This window comes from Lethenteron reissneri, chromosome 57 (assembly GCF_015708825.2).
Source record: "Lethenteron reissneri isolate LAM-NWPU_2019-01 chromosome 57, ASM1570882v1, whole genome shotgun sequence".
NCBI lineage: Eukaryota > Metazoa > Chordata > Hyperoartia > Petromyzontiformes > Petromyzontidae > Lethenteron > Lethenteron reissneri.
Window position 1 is genome coordinate 1,327,402 of NC_083835.1, and position 26,000 is coordinate 1,353,401.

Below are 26,000 nucleotides of genomic sequence, written 5' to 3' on the forward strand. Positions count from 1 at the left end.
GGTACGTGATAAGTTTGTTGCCGTTGTTGTCAGCCTGTAACTTCTCACGACTGGGCAAAAACCTGCCACGCTGTTTACTTCCATTGCATCCTCCCCTTAATGCTTTGTCCAATGGAGCGCCACGGTGACGAGATGTTAACGACCTCGCCTGGTATGCAGGAGGTCATGGGTCTGATCCCGACCATGACGCCTGCTGCTGTATATTTGGAGTTTGCACATACTCCCTGTGGTCGCGTGGATTTTCCTCTAGGTCTTCTGGTTTTTCCCTCCGTATTTATAAACACGCGTTTAGAGTATTATTTGGCTGCTTTAAATGTCCACGTGATAAGAAACTTCCTCGAGCTATTATTTGTTGCCAGGTCGCTTCTGAAAAATATCTAGAGCTCAATGGGCCTTACCTGGTCAAAAAAAAATTGTGTCGGGAAAAAATCCACTACCTCCTGTATACCAGGCGAGCTAGTTAACATCTCGCCACCACAGGCAAATTGGAACATCATACGATAATGGGCAGTGACGCAGATCCCGAGAATCTAAATTGACGTCCTCATTATAATACGGGAAGACTACTTCTATTGCGTACGTGACATGACTCAAGTGTGCGTATCTGTGCGCACCGCCCGTCGCGTGACACGTTAAGACAGACGGAAGGCGTTGACGATGAACGGCATTTTGATCGAAAAAAAAACCCTCGGTGCTTCGCAAGCCTCGCCAATAAAACCAGCACGCATTACACGTGCGCAGCTCGCAGATCGGGTCAACAGCTTAAACAAGCTGAGCACGTGGCCTTTTGAAAGCGGCAAAGCAATTGGCGATTCTGTCGGGGAAAGAGCCGTTGTATTGTAACGCCGTTCGGTGCGGTGGCCAGAGCTGAACGGCCGTAAAGCCAGGATTTGTGCTCATTTAGTCTTGGGAATGGGATTGTTGAGCGTGCCAGTGCCCAATTTGTATGCAAGCCCTCCCGTTTGGGTGAAGAGAGTCGTTGTGGCTAATGCCCCCCTAGGCAGGTATATTCGTAGCGGTGGGGTTCATAACAAGTCTGCGCAGTAACGACCGTCCCTAACGAGACTGAAATGTTGCCCGCGTCGGTTTACCGCTGCGAGATGTTAAAGCCGCTTTCACCTAGTCAGGCTCGTGGCTGAATGAGTTTCACTGCTCCCGAGATGAATAATTTGTTGCGCGATTCTTAATAGATTTTTGGGGGATTTAGGCCACGTAATGATCTAACTGAATGTGGGCAGCGCTGTGTAGCGAATCGTTACGCGTTCAGTACAATGTACGGTGGCTCCTCAGGAATCGAGCAGAGTGTAGGAGGACTTGGCTCTGATTAGTCTAAATTAGCGCTCTTGTTTAACCAGTAAAGCCTCACTCAGTCTCAAGACTCGTTTTTCAAAATGGTCCTGTCAAGCATTTTTTTCAGTATGGGTCTCTGGCCCAACAAACCTGGAACCAGTTAGCGACAGATGTTCAGGGTCCATCCTTGAGTGTGAGCCAGTTTTGGCTTTAAACAGTTGTTGTTCCAAAGAGCGTACACCGTGTGATCAGCGCGAATTTGTGATCGGACTGGACTCACAAGAGAGTCCAATAGCAAGTGTCGACACTAACGTTGCCGGTGTGGAATCCCAATTGAGTATTGCAAAGGTAACTTTTTACCATTGGGTTGTTTTTGGTCAGTACCAGTTAGATTTAACGTTTTGTTTTCTAGCTATAGGAGGGACAGGAGAACCATGCATAACAGGGGCAGCATAGAACAACTCCATACATACAGGCAACTGAGCCAGGAGTCGAACCCAGGTCTTTCCTGCTGTGAGGCACAGGTGTATAGTTATGCCGGGTGGCCCATCCCTCTGCTGCCTACACTTAGAGATTCTAGATTTGAAGCTTTCGTGACTGCAATGATTCATACACTTAGGTTTTATCGGTAAAGTCACGTAGGTAATAATAAAAATAAGTAATACAAATAAATAATAAAATGATAGAAATAATAATAGAAATAAAATAATAAATCACGACGTTTCGGGCGCAACACAAGAAAAAATCGCTCACTTCAGCAATTGTTTCTTGCTGTGGTTGTCCCACCTGATGACGGACGCTTGTGTTGCGGCCGAAACGTCGTGACTTATTATTTTATTTCTATTATTATTTCTATCATTTTATTATTTATTGTTATTGCTTATTTTTACCTACGTGACTTTACCGAAAAAACCTAAGAGTTAGTACTCTTAGAGATCACTGCACCAGCATCAGGCCAAACAGAACTGCGTACGTGCCCCTCTTACACCGATCCATCTTGGGATTCGGTCACTGCGGGGCATTGTGTGTGGTGCGTTGCAGGTAATTGAATGACGGTCGTTTATTTGTCGTGCAAAAGTCTTCAGCGGCGCTTATTAAGTCTGAAATATTAACTCGGCTCGAGCAATAGTACGCAAGTGGAAGCTGGGAGAAGAATGATTTGTAAATGAACTGCAGACGTTCGCGAGTCGCGCCGGGTGTGATTAAAGAGTTGGCCACACGCTGCGAATGAAGCGGCCGGGGCGCCCAGTACGTTGCGCATTTCTGCATTTCCCTTGCCATGTCTGCGTTGACGCAAGGGAGAGGTTTTCAGCGGCGGCGGAGGATTGTTTGCGCAGGGCCTCTGGGTCTGAACGTGAAGTCGCCTACGGTTGAATTGCAAATGAGTGGGGAAGTGTGTCCCCCCCCCCCAACACCCCACTGATTTACGAGGAGGTTTTGTTGGGCAGCGTTCACGGAGGGGAGCGCACTGTCCTCTCGGGCGCTATGAGATCAGCAATTGAGAAGTGGGAGTGCATGGATGGAGATAGCAGCTGGCCCTGTGTGGAAACCTCTTGCCCTTCGGGATGTCTTATGCATCTAACGCAGATTTCGGTGTAATTATGAAATGTTAATGAGCTTGAAATGGCACTGTTTTTTTGCTAATTTTCACTCTTAAAAAATTGTGGGAGTTATTTTCTTTCTTTCAACAAACGTGACTTGATACGGACCCTGCCTATCCAGGACTAGGTCTGGATAGGGCCTGACAGAACGTGGCACCTGGAGGAACATTCTAAATGGTGGCCCTATCGATGGCTTATGTACTGCTGCTCGCAAGCCTGATGGATGTTTAGTTCACCCAGTAGAGTTACTATGGGAACCTGGGCCCTGCCTGCTAGGCCAGATCTCGAACAGAGCCTATATATTTGATCAGTTTTCAGGGAAAAGTGTCATCGGCTCACGGTACCTCTAGATCTGGTTTAGTGGGAATCATCCTCTCTGTCTCACTTGGTAGGAGACCACAAATGGCTGTTATTTTTTATTTATTGAATTTGTAAAAGTATTATTATGCTCGTTCCTGCCCACAGCAATGAAGATAAGCATTGCCCCATTGCTTCCAAAGGCTTAACGTGTGTTCCTGAAGATGGCATTTGTCGAAGTGCAGAGACGGAGTTTTCTCTTGACTCAACACAGGAAAATACACCATTGCCCAACCGTGACGAGGTCCATGCAACTACCAACGTAAACCCATTTGAGTGACGTCCTTAATAAGCCTCTGCAGCTTCAAGAGATCAGATATCTCTCCTGGCCTCCCTGAAGAAGTATCGCCCCTTCCGAGGCTTCTCTCCCACGTGTTCCTGAAGAAGCTCCCAGAACGTGGAGCGAACGTCAGACCTCGACACCGAGCCGCGACCCGAAATCTCACCGGGGAGCTGTGCAGATTTACGCCTCCGATGAGCACGGTTGGCTACGTGCGGTGTGAAAGAAGTTCACCGTACACATGTACATATTGGGGGCGTCCAGAGACCAGCATCCCGGGCGAATGATTGAGGATCTTGCAGTCGGTTGCCCGTGACGCTTGTCGTTGCTTGGAGCCGCTTACCGATGAGGGAGGAGGGAGGGTGATGTTTTTAGGGGTTGCCTATGGATGTGCTCGGCAGTAACTCAGAGAGCATTGCCTCGTGGGTGGGGTGGGGGCGGCGGTGAAGTGCTCGTGACTTAACGCAAAGCCGTCTCTCTGATATTGAAATATTTCACTGCCTGCCGCCCTCCTTATCCTCCACAGCAATGGCTATTTGGCTCATGTTCGCCCCCCAAAGCCGCCTCCCATCTCGCCCCCCTTATCTTTGTAAATTATGTTCTCTCGAGCCTAACCCATGCAATCTTGGGACGAGCCCTACCTCTCCCTAGCCACGCTCTCCCAAGGGTTATTACGGCTGCTGCTGCTGCGGCTGCTGCTGCGAAAGCCTCTGTGAAGCGTCCCATTCGAAATACCGAGGCTGTTTCCAAGATGAAATGCACCACATCCCCTTCACTCTCTTTGCCTCTCACTCCACGCCGCTTGCGACTCCTCTGTTCTCTAACGAATGCAAAGGTTATCGTCGCTGTTTTCTGAGCGGCTGTCTCCACCAATGTTCGGTCTCCCAATCCTCCCTTCTCCCCATCCATAAAGAACTTTTGTTCTTTTTTTTTGTTATTAACGTATTCCAAAACTAGAGTTGAAAAGCATGAATGCGTTAGCTCTGTCTGTCCGTACGTCTGTTTGTGCATCTGTCCGCGTCCGCCTGGTTGTACCATGGGGTGACACAATGACTCTCGTAAAGAAGAACTGAGCGTTTGCTGATGCGGTCAGTTGGTCCTGGATTTGGTCCATTGCATACTTGGCCCACCTTCAACATGAACTCAGCTGGCCAACGAGTGGCGCTGTGGATGCGTGTGTCAGGAGGTGGTCATACCTCAGGACCGATGTCCTCTGTGGACGCTGGCTTGACCTCTCTCTCACTCTGACTGTAAACATATTTAATTTTGACTACAGAGTACATCGGTGTCATCTATGTGTGTGTGTGTACTCTTTGCACATAGCTGGGGAGTGGTAGTGTAATGGTTAGTGCTCCAAGCCGAGCGACCCATGTTCGATTCCCGCTCACGATCAGCAACGGTGGCGAATATCTGAACCGGTCCTGGGCCTCCTCTAGGTCAACTCAGCCTTAAATAAGTACCCTCTGCGGTGTGTGTGAATATCAGCACTTGAGATGAATGCAGCCGGCAGCATGGGGGTGCTGGCCCCACCCACCCCGTCGAGTGGCGTGCGGGAATTCATAGTTGCTACTCGCTAACAGCACTTGGCGGCCGTCCATAAATGACGTCACGCGATTTTGGACGATTTTTTACCCTTCCCCATCGTCACACGGCGTCACAAAAAAGTCAGACCCCCCCCCCCTCAAATATGACGTCACAAAGCTCTGCCCCCCCCCAAAGAAATATATAAAACATGCTTCAAATCGTTTAATCTATTGTCATTGTAGTGCGTGTTTAATGTGGCGCTGCACCCTGATGTTGTAGGAGAAAACGTTTATTAAAAAGTCTATTTAATTAAGTAGAACGTGTTGTCTATATTTATTTAAAGTTGCGCATTTTGATGTGACGTCACATTTCTCACCCCCCCCTCCCACCCCCATTGTCACACATCGTCACAAATGTCTGACCCCCCCCCCCCCCTCTAGGTGCGTGACGTTATTTATGGACGGCCCCTTGCCCCAGCAGTCTGTTGAGGCTTTACGGGGGGGGGGGATCTTTGTCTTTGCGTGTGTGCGTCAGTGGAGAGAGCGGCTCGGGGAAGAGCGAGGCGAGCAAGCACATCGCCCAGCACCTGCTGCTCCGCGGGCCTGGGGACGGGCCCGAGCTGCACGCGCGACTTCTACACGTGAGTGTTTACGAGTGGCCGTTCGGGAACTTACGATGGCATTTTTGAATTTAAAGCTTTCGTGACTGCAGGGATTCATCTTCTTGGTTCTTTCGGTAAAGTCACGTAGAATGGAAATAATAAAATAATAAAAATTCAACATAATAAAATAATTCTCACAACGTTTCGGCCACAACGCAAGCAGCCGTCCTCAGGTGAAGACCAGGTCTGTCGGGGAGACACGCTGTCTCCAACATGCCATCGTAATCTTCTTGGTTCTTTCGCTGTCTTCCCGACAGACCTGGTCTTCACCTGAGGACAGCTGCTTGCGTTGTGGCCGAAACGTCGTGAGAATTATTTTATTATGTTTTATTTTTATTATTTGATTATTTCCATTTTACGTGACTTTACCGAAAGAACCAAGAATATTACGATGGCATGTTGGAGGAGGGGGTGGGGGGAGAGGCTCAAGGGTCAGAGAAACACTGAGACAGCATCGTCATTGAGATCCAGGGGGTTGAATCCAGGTATTCGGCTGTCCGTAATTTAACCGCATCCACGCTTTGTAGCAAGCGACAATGATTTCTTAAATTGCAGGGCGTGTAGGAAAGGGGGTTCCCCTCGAAGTGTCTGGATTCGAGGTAACGTGAAGGCATCTCCAAAGCAGCTGCGATATCACCATCCACAGGCTATTCTGACGCAGCAAGGAGACAGCAAGGATTCCTGCAGTCACGAAAGTTTAAAATCAAGATTTAATAGCAACAGAGTCATACTCCTCTGCGTGAGATCCAAATGGATTCTTTATGCAGACTAACTGGTTATAAATTACATCTACGTCTAATTATCCGGCTATATAAAGACACGTCTATGCTCACCTTCCCTTTTTTTTCATTTCACATTTTCCCTCAGCAGGCCTTCACCCAGTAATGATACCCTAGGGGTAACAATGACGCTCTTAAATTAAACATTCCCGATGAAAGGTCTCGACTCGAGACGTACCTAATGCGATCCCCAATTACTGTCACCAGCAGAGACCTTCACATGACGGACAGGTTGTCACGTTCAACATAATAAAATGAATATTGATGGGAAAACAAAGGTGGGTCATGGTGGTGACATGTCCTAGCGGTGCCAGTGGATCGTGGTTCGAATCCAGCAGGCCACCCTGGTTATTGCCACGGGTGTATTCATCATGAAATAATGTGCCCCAACTACTACACTGCGGACATTGAAGGTCTCCTGACGTCATTCGAAAATGAGTAGTGCCATTGGCATGCCGGAGTCACGGTCGAAATTCGCTGTGAAACGCCGCGCGCTTGTGATGGACCGTGCAATGTAAGAATGCCCCCACCCCACCATTATATTCTAAATAAATAGCGGGGGGTTTTGCCCATTATGTCAGCTGGAGTAGCGAGCGCTTTGTTGAGGCTTCCTCGCGCCCACAACGTGAAGAAGCTCGCCTCTCGGTCGGGCCATTCGAATAAAAAACGGCCTGCGAACAGTTTTTGGAGGCAATGCGGAGATGTCAGTCTGTCGTGAGTTGGTGGCGTACGAATGCTGCGATCCCTGCTGCCCTTTTCGCTTTCATGGCTAAAATTATTTCAATGTGACGCATCGCGAGCCGATGGCCTCGTAACGAGACCTTGGAGTCCCACGCACCGCCGCGATGGAGAATTTTTCGTTTTAATTTTGCCGCAAGTTTCCTAAAGTCCTCGGCGTCACCGACGTCTGTCCACCCTGCAGTATAAACGGGGACAACCACAGTGATCCGTAGCGAGTGCACGTGTTGCAGTGGGGTAAGGTGCAGGTGCTCTCACCTGTTCCAAGCGCATACAGCATGCGCGACTGTAACCCCACCCCCCACCACCCCCCACCACCCCACGCCCCACCACCCCCCACCGACGCCCCACCCACCACTACTGCACAAGGAAAGCTGCCGCCGGGAGGTCTCTCCCCTATCCCCCCCATCCTCCCATCCCCCCAACGCCCCCCAATCCCCCTCCCTCGCTTTTTCACGCCATGCCAGCCACTGTCGTAGACCTGTTAATTTTATCCTTCCATCTCACCTTCCCTTGTCTTTTTTTTCCGTTCAAATAGTTGAAGTGGCGTGGAAGCTCAGTGTCTGCACGGGGCGTGTGTGCTGCTTGTTCAATGTTGGGAGTTGAGATGTCGCGTGTTGTTGTGCTGCTTATGTAAGCGCACTTGAGGTACGGTAGAGGAGGGGAGAGGGGGGGTGCTGGTGTATTCCTGGAGAGTCCTCGAGCCATTTAACCTTTAATTTTTTGAACGCGTTGATTAGATTAGATTATGACCAGGTTGGCTTCCACGCCTCCGTGTGCGTCGGCAGCTGTGTCGCCCTCAGGAGGGGCACCGCGCAAATAGAGAGGGACCCCCCCCCCCCTCCGTGGCTAATTATCTCCCTCAAATTGCACCGAAGCAATTCGGGTTGGAGGAGGCAGGGTGAAAGGGCAAGATTGCCGCGTGTGTAAGTTCAAGTGGCGGCGGTGGCTGTGATTGCAGGCGAAGTGGGCCCGCGTGCTTGCGTCCGATGCTCTGCCGCGAAAATAAAAATCAGCACCGAGTGAGAATCCACCGCGGCCGAAAGCGCCCGGCGATGTTCAACTGCGCGGCTGCAACGCGTCCCACGCTAAGCTGGCGACCACCGCTCGGTGCGGATACAGCTCGGCACGCTCTCCGTTGACTACGGTTTTAACAAAGTTGCGATCCGCTCGGAATTGCGGGGAATTCCGTACTTGCGTGCGGAATTGATACGGCACCGGGACGAGCGTGCGGCACCGGACGTACGGTTCTCCGTGTGTTGGTACGTGTGTTGAACTTCTTCCACAAACGTACGTAGCTAACTGTGCTAATCGGAGGTGAGGGGGGGGGGAAGAACAACAAAGAAGGGTGGTGGATGGGCGGGTGGCATTTTGGCGTTGCGCTGTGCAACGGGATGAAAGGATTATGCGGGCAGACCTCGCCGAAAGCGGGGGGTTACGTTCCTGGAAAATGCCGTGTTAGGAAAAGCTTTGTTCGACAAATAAATCGACCTCGTGGGGAAAATAGGGTTGTGTTCCTGGGTCTGAAATTATCACCGCCTCCCTCTTCGATTAAATTAGTGATGCCTGATTTCCGCCCTTGTTTTTATACTAAAGGATGCAGAGTAGCTCTCCATTCCTTGTGTGTGTGTGTACACTCCTTATTTAGTGTGTGTCTCCATTCCTCTCCCCGCACCGCGGCACTCACGCCCAACGCTCGACCCGAACAATTGAAATTCCAGCCCGATGCTCGCACCCTCAGACTCGTGATCAATCCATGATCAGTCCACTGCTGGATGAAGGCTCTCCCCAATTCGCAGCCATCTTCGGAAGTCAGGCGCACGCCTTCATGATGAGTGGCATGCAACTCGGTAGTGCGTGGGACTGAATGAAGTGGAGCTCTTCAAACCGAAGATGTCCTCGTGTAAGCAGGCGATGAGTGAGAGTGATTGGATTGCTCAACTGATCGCTCAGGTTTCGATTTAAAGCTTTCGTGACTGCATGGATTCATCTTCTTGGTTCTTTCGGTAAAGTCACGTAGAAGGGAAGTAATAAAATAATAAAAATAAAACATAATAAAATAAAATAATTATCACGACGTTTCGGCTACAACGCAAGCAGCCGTCTTCTTCACCTGAAGACGGCTGCTTGCGTTGTAGCCGAAACGTCGTGAGAATTATTTTATTTTATTATGTTTTATTTTTATTATTTTATTACTTCCCTTCTACGTGACTTTACCGAAAGAACCAAGAAGATGATCGCTCAGGTGTTGAGCTGCCCTTAGCCACAATGGCATTTGAAATTCACTCGTCTTTACCAGATTCTGATGAGAAAATCCCTGGTTAGATTGGGTTTGGCTTAGGCGCCACGTGAGCACACCATGATTGTGTGTGTGTATGTGGACTTGCCCCACAGGTCTATTGAGGCTATACGGGGGGGGAGAACTTTGTCTTTGCACGCTGTGCCTGTTGCCGGACAGGTGAGCTGCCTCTTGGAGTCGTTCGGCAACGCCGTGACGCCCAGTGAACGCCGAGTCGAGCCGCTTCTCGCAGCACCTGGAGATCCACTTCGACGCGCGGAGCGGCCGCCCTGTTGGAGGTGCGCGGTGCGCCAGCTTGTGCCGTCGCTCGCTTCAGGCTGGAGCGGTGCCCCCAGCCGTTTGTGAAAAATACATTTTTATTACACGCTTTCATGTAACTCACTCTGTCTATTGTTGTTGTTGTTGTATCCTCAAATCTTGTAACTCTATTTCAACCCACTTCCCAATGTGGTATCGACTGCAAACTTGGTATGCTTATGTCTTACTGATGACAATACTATATTCTATTATGAAAAATATATTTTTAAACATTCTTTTTTACATGTTATGTTTCGGCTTGGGTCTAATTGTCCACGGTCAACTAACGTTGGCTGTAATTTCCCACGGTCCCTTATGTTATGGCAAGCTTCGGGGCCACTTCCTGGAGTCGTGGAGTTCTTCCATTACTATTTAACTTTTTAGTACATTTCATGAAAGCGTGTTTTAAAAAAAGGTTTTTTTTTAATGTTTCTTTTTTAATTCCTGGCTTCATGCTCAACACAGTATACGGGCGGAGCTATACAAGTGCAGAAGTTACCGTGGCTACCTGGGTAGTAGCCAACCGATCAGCACGGTTGGCTACGTACGGTGCGAAAGAAGTTCAACTTACATGCTCGCTAAACGCGACTTGTGAGTCAAGGATACCTGAGTAGTGGGCGGGGCCTAGGACCAGTGGGCGGGGCCAATGGCAAGGAGGGGGGGGGGGGCAAGGTGTGGTCAGAATTGCGTCTTGCTGTCCTGCATGAAAGGAAAAGAAACAGCAATGAGAAAGAAAAAAACGCACACACATTACAGCGCCAGTAGAAAGATTTATAAATACAGTACAGGCGGAAATCCATGGGTTCCGCGTGTCAGACCAGCACCTTGGCAGCGGCGACAACGCCGGTGTAATTGCCATTGGAAGGTATCGCCTCGGCGAAGCGTGACGGGGGAGCGCGCGCGGGGGGCGATGGCCAATTAGCGGCGAGCCTCACCCGGCCCATCGCGCGGCCGCCGCGGAGTTCGGGACCCGCCAATTCGCGGCCGTTAGCCTCGCATCCAGGAGCGGCTCGCGACAAAGCTCCGCCGTGCGCGTGCAAATTAGCGGCTGCGCGGACTCCGCAGGCGGGGCCGGCGTGGTGCGTGAGACCCGCGGCGGTGACGTGCCGAGGGCCGGTCCTCCCCGCGCGTGGCTGCGTTGGTTTGGCGCTGGCCGTGCGCGATGAGCTGATTGCCTCGCTCAGCGCGCTTAGGACGCGATCCCTGGAAAAGCGACGCGTCGAGACAAAACGCGTCAAGCGAGGGATCACTTTTGGCACGTACGTTACGGGGTCACGAATTAATAAAACAACGCGAAATGCGAATCGCATTTACACTTTATGTATGAATAAAAATCTGCCTGCAGCCATCCCACGGCGGGGGAAAGATCTGAGACTGGCTGCTCGTGAACAGCACTTTCCCCATCACTCTGTGAGGGCGATGTGTGTGTTGTATATACAACCCTGTGCACACGTGCTTATCTGTGTGAGCACGAGTATGTGCTTGTATACACATCTCTAAACCTGTGCGTGTGTTTGTGATTACGCGCGAGGAGATACGCGTGCAAAGTAATGAAAGGATGAACAAAGGTGTTTATGTTTACTTTAATCATAACGGTCCCCGCGACAATCTTACACTCCTTCAGCTCCGCTGAGCAAATTACAACGCATCCTATTATCACAAACTATACATGGAGCATTTACCATTTCGTTTTTAGTTTGTTGTCATTCCCCCGCACCACCGATTAGCACGGTTGGCTACGTACGCATATAAAATAAGTTCAACGTACATATGCACGTGACCTATTGGATGATCCATCCGCCTAAAGCGCAGTGTTTGTGAGACGTCGGGGAGCAACAGCCACGGGAAGAATGGCTCGTCTCCCGTTCTTCCCTCGTGACCATCTGTGAAAAAACAGCTTCTCAGCTCATCGGATTCCTCCTGCAGTATAAACACACGTTCTGGTTCATTGGCGTCTCTCTCTTGCTCGCTCGCTGCTTCTCCTGCCCGTGAGGCTGACTTTGTGGGGTTGTCTCCCTCCGGCGGCGCGCAGCCCGAGTGTTCGCCTACTGCCTGGAGAAGTCTCGCCTGGTGTCCGCGCCCGCGCACCAGGGAAACTTCAAGATCTTCCGCCTGATGTCCGGCGGGCTCACCGCCGACGAGCGGAGCTACCTCTACCTGTCCAACATGGCGTCCTTCCGGCAAGTCACGCCGCTTGCCTTCACGAGCCGTGCGCTTCTGTGCCATGGCCAGGTGGTTAGGTCGTGGACTAAGACCGCTGTTCTTCACCGGTTGTCAGAGGGGGGTGGGGGGAGATCAGTTTTGCCGATAAGACATCAATCAACGTGAGGGCCCCCCACACATTTGAAGCCATTGGAGGTTTTACAGCAACACGGTGATGGGGTGTCTTCACTATATATACTCTAAGGTTCTTCGGTAAAGTCACGTAGGTAAAAAATAAATAATAATAAAATATAATTGCTATCGCGGCATCTCTTGAGGAAGGCCAGCGTCTCGAGAAGCTGTGACTTCTTGTCTCGTTGTCTGTTAAAAACTCTAACAGATAGGTGAAATTCCTCTCCGTAGAGGGTGTTAATTCTAGATTTGAAGCTTTCGTGACTGCAAGGATTCATACTCTTAGGTTTTTTACCTACGTGACTTTACCGAAAAGCAGTCACGAAAGCTTCAAATCTAGAATTAACACCCTCTACGGAGAGGAATTTCACCTATCTGTTAGAGTTTTTAACAGACAACGAGACAAGAAGTCACAGCTTCTCGAGACGCTGGCCTTCCTTAAGAGATGCCGCGATAACAATTATATATTTTTTTTATTTAGTGTCTTCACTATTTCTGTGTTGTCGGGGGCCGCACGTCAGGGGTTACATGAAAGGTCACCATGGGACTCCAGTGGCCCGCGGGCCTTGCAATGAAGAACACTGGACTAAACATATTTTAAATATTGACTTAAAGCTTTCATGACAGCAGGAATTCATATTCTTGGGTCTTTCAGTAAATTATAGATTTGAAGCTTTCGATTAAGCCACGTAGATAGATAAAATAATAAAAAATAATACGAATAAAATAATAAAAAATAATAACAATATCACGACGTTTCGATCGCAACAAAAGCAATCGTCATCCGAGATATTTCTCACCTGATGACGACTGCTTGTGTTGCGATCGAAACGTCTGATATTGGTATTATTTGTATGATTTTTTATTATTTGATCTATTTACGTGGCTTTACCGAAATACCCAAGAATATGAACATATTTTGATTTTTTAATCGCTTTTTTGTATTGAACGGGCCCCCATAATTTATAACGTCTGGTAACCAGGAAAATTGAGATTGAAGAGGCTGTAACTGGTCCAGAGTTTGCTTGCTTAAATAATGCCGCTGGATGATATTGGTCTGGAAAGCCAATTGACTGTTAGACTAAAAAAAACCCATGATTTATGAATGGAGAGACAGAACAGAGCCATTGGTAATAGAGCTTTTGTTTTGGACCATGAGCAAATGGCCATTTGCTGATGGAGCAAGTTGGGCCATAACACACTGGGCCCCACTTCAAGCTGAACCTCGATCAGCTGGCAAATGGCATACACTGCGGTGAGCGTGTGTGGGTTGGCCAAGCTCCAGGAACAATTTCCTCGCAAGGCCTGGTTGGACAGTGGCACAATCCAACCCTGGACCCAACCAAAGCAACGATCTCCAGAGATCACAGCAGCTGCTGCTGCAGTCGGTTTGGCTGCTGTGCGCGCCGCCTTGCAGCGTGCATGCTGACATATGTTTACGGGTTGCACACACAGTAAACCCAACAATGTTTTTATTTTAACAGGTAAAGTCCACTGAGCTAGATGGCTTTTTTGCAGAGGTGCACTGGCCACGAATTATAACTCAGGGAAGCGGCTTACGTGAACATTTATAGCAGCCAAATACTCTGAACGCATGTAAATTCTAATAGCGGCAGGAAAAAAAACGGTCGACCCGTAGAAAAATAAATGCGACCGTGGGGAGAGAGACACCACAAACTCCAATTATACAAGAGGCGTCGTCAGGGTCGGGACCGAATTCCACGACCTCCTGTATACCAGGCGAGGTGGTCACCATCTGGCCGCCTCGGCGATGGCCCTTCGCGTGGCTTAGGCAGTGAAGCGGTGGCTCTGTGTTGAACGGCAGGTACCTGAAGGAGAGCACTTGCGGCAGCACTCCCACGGCCAGCACGAGCGACAAGGAGAGGCTGGACGCCGTGAAGACCGCTCTGCAGGCGCTCTCCTTCAGCAACAACGTACGCGCGCCCCTCCCACGACGCACACACACACGCACACGCACGCCTCGTCGGCAAAAAACCCGTGCAGAGAAACGTTCACGCGGGGGCGTCCTAGATCAGGCGTAGGCAACCTGCGGCTCTTTAAGGACCGCTTCGTGAGACGTCGTTTATTGAGGACCAATCCACCGTCTTTGTATTCACGCGCATTGCGGCTATTGATGCTTTGCGGTTTTTTTATTTACAGATTTCGAAAAAAATGCCTCTTCTTGTAATTTTGGTTGCCGACCCGTGTGCTAGACGTGTGGTGGTTTCGCACGGTGCAGCAGCAGCAGCAGCAGCCACCAGTGTCGCGCTCGAGTCACAACCAAGAGCTCATTGCTCACCGAATATGTTCCGATTCACCGGTTGACCGATCAGCAGTCGCGGCCATATGTGAGTGGTATCCTGGATGTGGTGTGTCAGGGGTCCGGAAATATTGTCAGACCTGAGTGAGATGAAACCCCGATTATAACCGTACGGTTCTCAGCATCCGCAAGCCTCAGAGGCCTTGACTCCTGCCGGGGTCAATGCTGACCTTTCAGAGCCGACGATTAGGCCAACATTCCCTTGAGAGAGGCTTTCTGAAGCTCTCCATTGGAAAGCTCTTCTGCCAGCAGCGGTGTGATGAAGCAGTTGCAGGACTGCACGTGTCACCTTTCATTTATGTGCCCGTCGAGCCGGCTGCCTGTGTGTAGAAAACGAAATAAGGCAAACTTCAATAGCAGCGCCGGTAATTGCTTGCACTTTATGCGGCTTCAGTACCAATCTTCGTTCCCTCCAATGCACCGGTGTCACCGCGCCTCCGATTGGCGCGGTTGGCTACGTACGGCACGAAATGAGTTCAACATGCATCCAGTGCCAACATTTAGTCCCCTTATCTGCATCGGCAGTGCCCGACCCTGACGAAATCTGTGATAGCGCGCGCGACGCGGCTTCAGTGTCGGCGCCCTCTGCCGGGAAGTAGGGCTGAACGATTTGGGGAAAATATCTAATTGCGATTTTTCTGACAGAGATTGCGATTTGATTTGCGATGACATTTTTTAAAGTCAAGCTTCAGTTCAATATTCACTGTGTAATAGATTAAAAACATGTGATGGAGCATTACCACATGATACCATCAAAATATGAACTGCTCTATATATTCTAATGCGAGGACGAGAACTAAGAATGTATGAATTGCTTCCAACATGTATTTCTTAAAATGTTTTAACTGAAATAGAACAATCAAACATAGAACAATTGTTAAGTTAAATGAATAAAGTTATAATAATAAATAATAAAACTATTCCAACAAGAAAGTAATAGTACTTTTCAAATCGCAAAAAATCGCAGCCTTTGCGATGTGCTAATCGCATTGTTTCAATTTTCGATTTGAAATCGATTAATCGTTCAGCCCTAGTGGGAAGCGTCCCCTGCCGCGTGGCGTCAGCTTCAGTCGCTCGCAGTCACCGGTCGCCTCAGCCTCTTCTCGTTGCCGTCACCCCGACGACTTTAGATTTAGAGAGGACGCCGTCAATTTGTGGCGTGAAAATATTCATCTGTCTCTCTCTCTCTGCTGCCGGCGTTGTGTTCTCCTAGTCTCGCGGGGGCGCTGGGCATGAGCAATGTAAGGGGATCCTCAGGAGCCCAAGCAACAACATTCAGGGTGAACCAAATCCCAGCTCAGATTCAAACCACAATGAGCATTCAAGAGCTAATGCATCTATCATCACTGGCTTGTCTCATCTGACTCCATGTCTGCCTCTTGTCTGTATCTCTCTGCCCTGCATCTGTCCCATTTTCTCATCTCGCTACAGTTCTAGATGTTGTCTATATCTCCTCCGTCACCTCGTGGGGAATTTTATAAGTCAACTAGCTTGTTTGCCCGTCCAAGGACGGGTGTTTATTGCAGTAAATATGAAATATTAAATAGAAAAATTGTTCAGCTCATGATTATTAATGAGGGGGGGGCGGCGTTGCCCCATGTGGAGTGACGTCACGCGCAGGACGCACACACAGTCTTTGATTTCTTTATTAGCTTTACTTTCCATGAAGAAAGGTCAAAATGAAAGCTGTTTTGCGTAAACAAATTTTCGTTTCCGCTCCACCTTCTTCTTGCGGAGTGACGTCACCCGTTCATGATTATTAATTAGGGGGGCTGGTCGACGTGGAGTGACGTCACACGCGTTACACACAGACATTCTTGGGTAAATAAAGTCGTCAATATAGTAGTCAATATAGTCGTCAATATAGTCGTCAATGTAGTAGTCAATATAATAGTCAATATAGTCGTCAATGTAGTAATCAATATAATAGTCAATACTGGGGGTGGTTTTGGGGGTAGAAATGGCCACCAAGGTGGACCGGTCCTGGGCCTCCCCTCGGTCGACTCAGCCTCACAATGAGTACCCGGTGCGGTGTGTAGTAAACATCGCCACTTCGGAGACAAAGGCGGCCGGGCGTGGTGCTGGCCACCCACCCCCTCGTGTGCCATGCCCGGCCTTCATCGGTGTTGCTGCTGCTCGCTAACAGCACTCGCGCCTACAGTCTGTTACAGGCTACACGGGGGGCGGTGGGGTGGTGGTGGACCCTTGCATTAGTGTGCCATCCACGCTGGCCGGCCTGCGGTTATTAAACCCGAGCACAGCAACCGCTTTCACGCCGCCAGAGAGCCCACGCTCGTTTCTCAGCTGTCAACGCCGTGGCCTCAACCCCCCCCCCCCCCGGATCTCGGAGCCACGGGCTCGGCGTGCTGCCACAGACGCTATTCCCCCGCGGCAGTCCGGACGAATCCATTCATTATTATTGCCGGCTACGGACGAGGAGGCCCGGAGAGGGCGGGTAGGGCGGTGGGGGTGCTCAGCGGTGGTGCGCAGTGCAGATAGTGGAGTGGCCGCGACACATTGATCCACCCTGGTGTGCCTCGCCCCCCCCCCCCCGGGGAGCTCCACTGATGGATGGTAAAAAGAGGGCCGATAGAAAATCCGCCGGAGCGGTGAACGCGTTCGCCGCGACGATTTCTCGCTTCAGGGTGTGGATATGATCATGCGCCCGCGTCCGGCCCGGATCGAAAGCGCACACAGCCCATTAACGGTGCCAATGCGTTGCAGAACGCATTGAGTTGCAGAATTGTTCAGGGGTTTTATTCAGGGATGTTCGTTCCCCGCTGTATTTCCGTGGCCTCTGGCCGGCAACGGCCATGGTGTGGAACGCGGGGCGGAGTGGGGAGGCAGATGGTAGTCGAATGGCTCGGAAGGTTTTGCCTACAGCCCAGTGAGCCCTGGCCATGAGCAGCCATAACAACGCCTGCCTGTCTGCCTGGCTGCCCTCCCGGCCCTCCCCTGCCACCCGGCAGATAATTACGTTCGTGAGAGGACCCAGACCTCGGAGATGGAGTGATGATATTGATTCGGGTGCGCCGGTGCTGGGTGGATTAGCGCTTCGCGGGATCGCGGGAGGCGGTGGGCTGAGGATTGGGCAGGCCTTCGTCCAGCAGTGGATTGATGACGGCTGGAGAGGGAGATGAAGTTTGACCATCGTCATCGCGTTTGGAAGGCGACGTTTTGTGTTTGCAGGGCTCGAGGAGCTCCCCCATAAAAGGGATCGCTCTTCGTTAAGCGCAGTGCGCTCCACATTTAGGGGGATGAGAAAAAAAATATGTCACTGCCTTCGATCGCTGATGAATTGCCTCGCAGTGAGCTCGTGTACCACAAAGTCAGTTTACAAGGGGTGAAAGGTTTATTTTCCCCGAAGTGTCTGGGGAATTGTACAAGTGCCACCGTCTGCTGTGCAGAAGACATTACAAGCTGTGAGGTCATTTTCAAGATCCGGCTATCCTGCGGAGCAAAGTACGGGCAAAAATAAAATCTACAATCCTTACGTAGGAACATTACGAATAGCCTCCGTGCAAGTATAGCCAAAAGTGGAAAATATGTTCTGTTACGGTGAGAACACATGAAGTAATCACATGTGAAACCCCTTAAAAAGAAACACATTGGCCGCGCGATCTTTTAATGTACGGTTAGCGAGTGATGTGATGGTCAGCGCGCAATGGACTTGCAATCAAGAGGTCGCCGGATCGATTCCATTTCCCGGCACGGCAGTTGAGACAATTGGTGCAAGTTTCATAAACCACCCATCGCCGCCTGTGCCCACCCAGCAGCCAGCAGTGTAGTCAGATTCACCCCAGTAGGTCGTGCACAGTGGGATAAAGCGGTCGACGCGTCCACCTCCTCCAGGATGTCTGGCCAGCGTGAGAAGAGTAGGCCAAATACCCACGAGCGGGCAATCGCAGCGCTGCACCCTTCCCTTGCACGCTCACTCTGTGCCCTCTCATGGCCGTATCTGGTGTTCTTCTTTCGTCCGGCTGCTGTTGTTGATGCAGAGCGACAACTACAATTTCACATTCAGTCGGTCAAACCAGAAAACCGCGCCAGGAACAGCTGAGTGTATCTCCGTGATGTCGCCTTCGTATTTGTGGATCGGGAATCGCGTCGTACCTGGCTGTACGTTTGATCGTCCAGTGCTGCCAGCCTCTTTACGGGAGGCGGCGAAGGGAATGCGGCTGTGGGGCACGGCGAGGGCAGAGCGGCACCGTGGACCCGTGTCCACTGCGGACGACTTCCGGGGGTAGCGAGGGATTTTCACGCTCCGCTGAGCCTCCAATTAGAGCGGCTACTCAATTCATAGCAACACAGATAGAAGGAGGAGAAGGATGAGCGGAAGCGTAAATCTTGACTTTGCCTGGCTCCTTGACAGGCAGCTCTCCCGAGTAGCGCGCGCTCGCCGGCTCGCCGCTAACGATGACCGTGCGGATTCCTTGCGTGCGGACGCAGCTGTCCTTTCACAGTTACGTAGGCGGCTGTGCACCGCCGATCGCCCAGCATTCGTTGACAGAGAATCCGCCAGCGCTCACTGGGAGGCCGTGCACGTCGGGTGTGAACGGTCCGTGACCGGCGCTCGCTAACTCTCTCGCCCGCGCTGCCTCCGGCAGGACGTTGAAAACCTGCTGCTCGTGCTGTCGGCCGTGCTTCACCTGGGAGACCTGCACTTCCTGGGCATCTCCAGCACGGAGGCGGCGCACGTCACCGACACGCGTCTCCTGCAGCGCAGTGAGTGACACGCACGCGCCCGCCCGCCCGCCCGGCTCCCCACGCGCCCGCCCGGCTCCTCACGCGCCCGCCCGCCCGGCTACCAGAGGTCGCAACCGGGTACCCGATACCCGTACCCTACCCGATACCCGGCTACCCGTACCCGGCCGGGTACGGGTACCCGTTTGCGACCCTGGTGCGGCCGGGTACGGGTAGACCGCGAGTCACTGGTGAGGAACCGTTTGTCACTCATTTCCCAACGTCTTGTCTCTTCTCACAATTCAAGTTCCTAGAATCAACCCACCTGCGCCTGCAACATGGCTTCATCCCAGAGGTCGCAATCAGGTACCCGATACCTGTACCCTATCCGGCCGGGTACGGGTACGGCCGGGTACGGATACCCTTTTGCGACCCTGGTGCGGCCGGGTACGGATACGGTTAAGGAATCAAAACCCGTTTGCGACCTCTGCCGGCTACCCACGCACCAGCTGACTCTCGAACCGACTCCGCTGGCCAGCGTCACGACACACGCCAGACTCGACTGCAGTCGATCCACAGGACGGAGAGTCGTATAGACTTCTCGTGAAGGGGCGCCCACTCGCTCGGTCACTTCATGCTGCTCAAATGAGCCTTGGGGCATTGGCGCTCACCTCCCTTTTACACCACCGTGTCAGTGCAGGAGATATTAACAATAATAATTTAATTTCACATCGTGTCAGTCATGCTAATTGCATCCCACAACGCTGTACGTTAATTATATATAAGGGCCAATTCCTATATATAGCTACTACCAAGCAAGTGAAAACCCTCAGGAAATCTAAAATAAATGAAACATGAAGAAAATTCAATTCTAGATTTGAAGTTTACGTGACTGCAAGGATTCATACTCTTGTTTTTTTTCAGTTAAGTCACGTAGGTAGAAAAATTAAATAAATGAAAACAACTACATTCAATGTAGTTGTTTTCATTTAATTTAGTTGTTTTTCATTTAATTTAGTGGTTTTTCATTTAATTTAGTTGTTTTTAATTTACCTACGTGACTTTACCGAAAAAAACAAAGAGTATGAAGAAATCTCACCAAAACAAAAGGCGCAAACAAGAAACAAGTTTACAAGAGTAGGTTTTACCCTTTCTGACAACAAAACAGCCGTATTAAGATGTTAAAACACCAAACAGAAACCCTTTGCAAGGAATCATGTCTACATTAACCACATATACTTGTGGTGAACATGCAAACACAAAAAATAAACTCTGGTAGTATATGATGCATTGTCTTTGAAACTGATTGGTCCACACCAGAGACAGCTTTCTTTAGAGCCTCGTCTCACAAACAGTGTTCGACCAGAGGACTCCAAAAGGCGAACAGCACAAAGACAATGCCACTCTCAGGGCATTGAGAGCTCGGAACGAGCAGCTACATAATGGGACCTCCCTTGCCAGCATCAGTGCGGACATGATTCCTTGCAAAAGGTTTCATTTTGGTGTTTTAACATCTCAACACAACTGTTTTATTACCAGAAAGGGTAAAAGCTATTCTTATATTTTGATACTGGCAAGGGAGGTCCCATGATGAAGAAAACAAGTTATCACAGCGGAGAAACGAGTCTATTAGGTCAGCATCCCAGACCACAATCCCAACTTCTCACACAAGTAGCCAGGAGACCTTCACAGGAAGGGCGGTGGAGTGCCCGAGCGTTGTGACTGTTGTGGGCGCGACCCTACCCATAGGATGGCCACAGTTGGCTTCCCACACAAATCGGTCCTCATGTTATCGACCCCCCGTGGGGAATTAGGAGCTTAATGAACCGGAAAAAAACTCGGGATTTGAACTTGGCAGCCTTCCGTTTGCGAGCCGCTCGCTCCACCGCCGCGTTGAATCACCAGCTGATCCACGCATACGCCCACGATACATGCTTCATATTGAGAGCATAGTACTCTTCTACTAAGGTTATCACGTGTCAATTATATGAACCTGATGGCGGGACCCCGGGGTCCCATAAGTCCCCGGCTCTCGCAAAAACTGCGTTGTGACGTAATTTTATGTCTGTTTAAGGCGAACGACACGGCAATATATTCCTCTCGACGAGCTCTACACGACGCGCTAATCAAAGTTTCAAAGTTTTGTTTCTTGTGCGCATTCGTCCTCGCCGCTGCGCTTGGACACGACACGGCAACGAAACGATCCGCGCCAGACGGGTCACGGCGTTTGTGTGCGCGGTGGAATGAAGTCGCCAAAAATAACTAATTTAATTTCGATTTTGACTTCCATTTATTCGGGACCCCGGGGTCCCGCCATAAGGTTAATTTGATAATCAGGACCGGCTCCAGCTCGTCTTCATTTGGGGGGCCAGTAGGAGAACTGTGGTGTGTGGGGGGCCGCCATATTACTACTATACTCTTTTATTATCTTTATTTTACCAGCTATGGCCCACTGAGCTGTATAACTCTTTGTCAGACGCAATCTGGCTGTCACAGATGATAGCTCAACGAAGTGGCTAGTGGTGTGGAAATGTATAAATGCTAAACGCGTGACGTTGATTCTAAATATGGAAGAAAAACCCAGAGGACCCGGAGAAAAATCCACGCGACCACGGGGAGAGAGACAAAGCAAACTCCAAATATACAGCAGCAGCATGCGTCCAAGGCTCGGGTTCTAACCCACGACCTCCTGTATACCAGGCGAGATAGTTAACATCTCACCACTGTGACGATATAAAGCATAGCGCTTAGGAGGAGAGTGAACTTGGGTGGGCTATAGACCCCTTGTGGTCATGTTGTGAGGACCCACTCCAGACACCCTCTGGTGGCGGCCCTGATGCTAACTTAGTTGTAATGGTCCCTTCCTGAGCAGCGGGTGAACACAGCTAGACAGACGAAAACAACAAAAGCAACACAAACGCACGGCACAGTGCTCGTTGCCGGTATAACAATGTTCAATAACTCCTCGTTGGCTCGTTCGGTAAAGTCACGGTGAAAGAAAATAATAATTAAATAATAGCATACGACGTTTCGATTGCAACACAAGCAATGTTATGCTAGTCGACTTTCTGTGTTGTATTGCATTATATATGTTTTAGTTTACTAGGTTTGTTTTCTCTTTCATTTGTACCTGATGATGATTGCTTGTGTTGCAATCGAAACGTCGTATGCTATTATTTAATTCATTTTTTCTTTCTACGTGACTTTACCGAAAGAACCAAAGAGTGATTCCTGCAGTCACGAAAGCTCCAAATCAAGTTCAATAACTCCGTGATATCTGCGTGCCCGAGTCACAGGTGCCCCCTTGTGGCTCTCTGCAGAGCTAAGATCTATGCCCATGGACGTTAACTCGGCTCCGATTGGGAGGAAACGATTTCGAGGTCTGCCTGCAGTGTGTCGCTCATAGTACACGTCAATGTAGTTTGTAGTTCTTGCTGTCTGTGTGTCAGCATTGTGCGGTTTGTGTGTGTCCGCGCGTGTAAACGTGAGTCCATGTGGGAATGCGGTGTGTTACTTCAACAAACGTCGAGACATCACTCGGCTTCATTTGTGGCCGTGTGACGTTGGCGGAAATTCCACATTCTTGTTGACAAATGGGTCTGTTGTAGGTCAGCAATTGACCTTGACACATGGTTGTCTGGCCATGCTTTGTTTAACATCGATCTTACAAAGAAACACATTTCTGTTGTTGCTAGCTTGCTTTGTACGATCTTTGTAATTGCGCAGCTATAGCAGCCATATATAAAGATAACCACAAACGACTAACCAGCCTCGTCGAATACAGCATCTGCTTTCAAACACTTGGCACAGCGCGGTGTTAGTGAACAAAACAAAACGATCACACGCACATACTTAGTATTCAGCTGCTATCAAAGCAGAGCCTAAACGTTGTAAATAGCATGGATGTTAACTCCCTCGCCTGGTACGAAGGAGGTTGTGGGTTCGATCCCGAGCCTGATGCCTGTATTTTTGGAGTTCGTATGTTTTCCCCAAGGTCGTGTGGATTTTTCTCCGGGTCTTCCGGTTTTTCCCTCCACATTTAGAATCAACATGCTTTTGGATTATTTGGCTGCTATAAATTTCTCCATGATAATCCGTCATTTGTGGCCAAGTCACTTCTGAAAAAGAGCTACATAGCTCAGTGGGCCTTAACGTGGTAAAATAAAACAGTTGTTTAGTTTGAAATCGTTCCTGTTCTTGTCTCTGTCCCAAGGCCGCAATTATAATATATATTGGGGGGGACACATCCCCCACCAATATTCAAATATGTTCAAAATGTCCCCCCAATATATTGCTATAAACAATATTTTAAAAAAACGATATGCTATGTAAATAAATAAAAAATTGCTAAACCTTGGCCACAATATCTGGACTTATCTTCATATAACAATGCATAGATTTATGTTATATGATTGTGGTTGTGGTTGCACTTTATAAATCCCTAATCTCTGTCATTACATACAATGAAACAAGAAAAGGTAAAAAGAAAAAAACAGAGCAATGCAATACAATACACGATTAGACATTATTGTAAAATAAATTAACAAAAAGTCCATCCCATGTGTTAGTGAATTTTTTTAATATTTTAGGCAGGAAATCGCAGGAAATTTGTTTTCTAAATTTAGATTTTTTTCTGGGGGGGGGGGCTAGACCCCCTGGAAGATTTGGTCCCCCCTAATGTTGACTCCATAGCTACGGCCTTGCCCTGTCCAATTCTGAGCATGCACCTCTCTACACCTCGTTGTGCACTCCACGTGTTTAAACCACAATTCAAAGCTGGTCATAATTTACTCGTCAAACAGTTTCTTCTTCAGACCAGACACTTTGATTTGTTGCCGTATCATTTTGAGAAAAACAGCAACGACAGCAATAACAAAAGTCACATTCCGCAAAGGTTGCAAAAATAAAACAGTTGTTGGAGACAAATTTGAAAACCGAGTTTACCTCTCTTCATGCGCCTTCCACCCTGAGCGTCTTCTCAAGTCACATCCACCGTCCTCGTAGCTTGCTCCACCACACCAAACCATCTCTCCCTTGGCCTTCCTCTGCTCCTCCTCCTGCGGCTGTCGTGCGCCCCCCGTGGCATCTCTAACGCCTCACTAATTGCATTAGGCAGAATATTCATGAAAACCTCTGGTGATTATTGAAGGCTGATCAAGATCAAAATCGATCAACAAAAAGGCAAACAAGATAAAGATGGGAAGTGTTTGGACTTAGTGATTTTCAGGACGGAGCATGTTCGAATGTATTTATTTGAACGCAAGCTTTCCTCTTCACTTGCATCCCTAACTGTTAGTGGCTTTGTGAAAAGACCATTTCAGCAGCGCAATTCTCGAAGGGTTTCCCTGTGGTTGTCGTCGTCGCTATTGACAAAATGCTAAATCGCATCCTCTATACGGAGCACGTGTCCGACCTTTGGGATCAAACCTCTTGGGGGCAGAGGCCTGCGGGTCAATCGTGGGGGGAAGGGTGGGGGGGGGTGTGGGGAAGAGCAGGGGGGGGGGATTCCCACACTGCCCGAACACCGCGAGCTCGTGGCGGTCAGTGGGATTCCTGCGCACGATGACGATATCTGCTCGGCGTCAAAGCGACAGCGAAAATGCTGATGAATGGCTCCCCCCCCCATCCCTCCAATTGGGCCGGGCATCAGCTGTCCTGCTGTGGGACGTCTCCAAGGATGGTCACAATGTCACACATTCCATGGCCGGTCAGTTGTGTCACTTCTCTGCGGAGTGCGTGGAGGAGAAGCCCAAGAGGGCTTAGCCCTGATGACTGCACAGGGCCGCAGCCCTGCAGCGCCACCTGAAAAATAATCTACGTAATAATATTTTAATGTCAATATTTGCATTTATACTGCACCCATAACATAGCAAAACGTCTCTGAGCGGAGTTTGTTTTAGCCTAGGGGACCTCCGGATGTCAGAAGTGGTACCCAGCCACCATCAAAATTCGCATTGGAATTCACAATCATCTCGTAGGATAATGATATTGAATATGTGTCTATAGTTATTGACTTCAACCGAAGAGGTATTGCAAGAAGACTGACAAGTGTTTGCCCTATGCATCGCAATATACAGAAATATCAATCCTGCAAATGTTCAACCATTTACCACACAATCTATTCTCATAAAAATCCCCACCCCTGGCCACCCCTGGCCTAGCACGGTTGGCTACGTTCGATGCGAAAGAATTTCAACGTACATATACACATACCTCAACAACAAGCCCTGCTAGCACACCCGCTGATAAGTTCCCTTTGACCCTGGTGTATCTGTGTTGAAACATTAAGCAAAGACCTGCCCCCTTTCAAGACACGTATAGTAGTGTTACGAATATCCCCTTCCCATCCCCAAGCCACGGTTTAGCTGTAGTGTAGCCAAAGATGCTGAAGGCCATCTGGCCAGATCCAGGCCCCTGGGCTTATCTCTAGCTGCCAGGAGGCGTAGCTGGCCAAACAGGGCATCTGCGGCCAGCCCCTCGTAATTAAAACGACGAGCAGATTTCCCGGCGAGAGACGGGAGCCCAACGCGCCGTGCAGATGTCTGCTCGCGACCCCCTTCAGCCCTCCGTCAAGATATCATACGGGGGAATTTACTGGTTTCGGCAAAAAATTCATTACGGCACGCTTTTTACTGCCCGCGATATTGTACCGCGGGCACGATGGCAGGGTGGCATTTTGAAATTCACAGCTTCGTGGCGGTGCCCCTAATTAAAAATGGCATTTCCCCCCCCCCCTTAATTTAGTACAGTGCTTTGATTAAAATGCAAGCAGGGATTTATCGTGGCCATGAAATATCTGCGTATTAAAATACCGAGCGTCACACTTAAAAGTTTAAA

General features: G+C 49.6%; 1 protein-coding gene across 1 annotated transcript in view; it reads left to right on the plus strand.

Annotated features, from left to right (window-relative positions):
* The window catches only part of LOC133357201 (unconventional myosin-XVI-like), a 170,747-nt gene that overhangs the window by 62,805 nt on the left and 81,942 nt on the right, over positions 1–26,000 (plus strand). Inside the window, 6 exon segments of the mRNA XM_061575030.1 lie at positions 5,587–5,692; positions 9,689–9,727; positions 9,729–9,807; positions 11,859–12,006; positions 13,986–14,094; positions 19,088–19,205. Coding sequence (XP_061431014.1) covers positions 5,587–5,692; positions 9,689–9,727; positions 9,729–9,807; positions 11,859–12,006; positions 13,986–14,094; positions 19,088–19,205 — 599 coding nt within the window.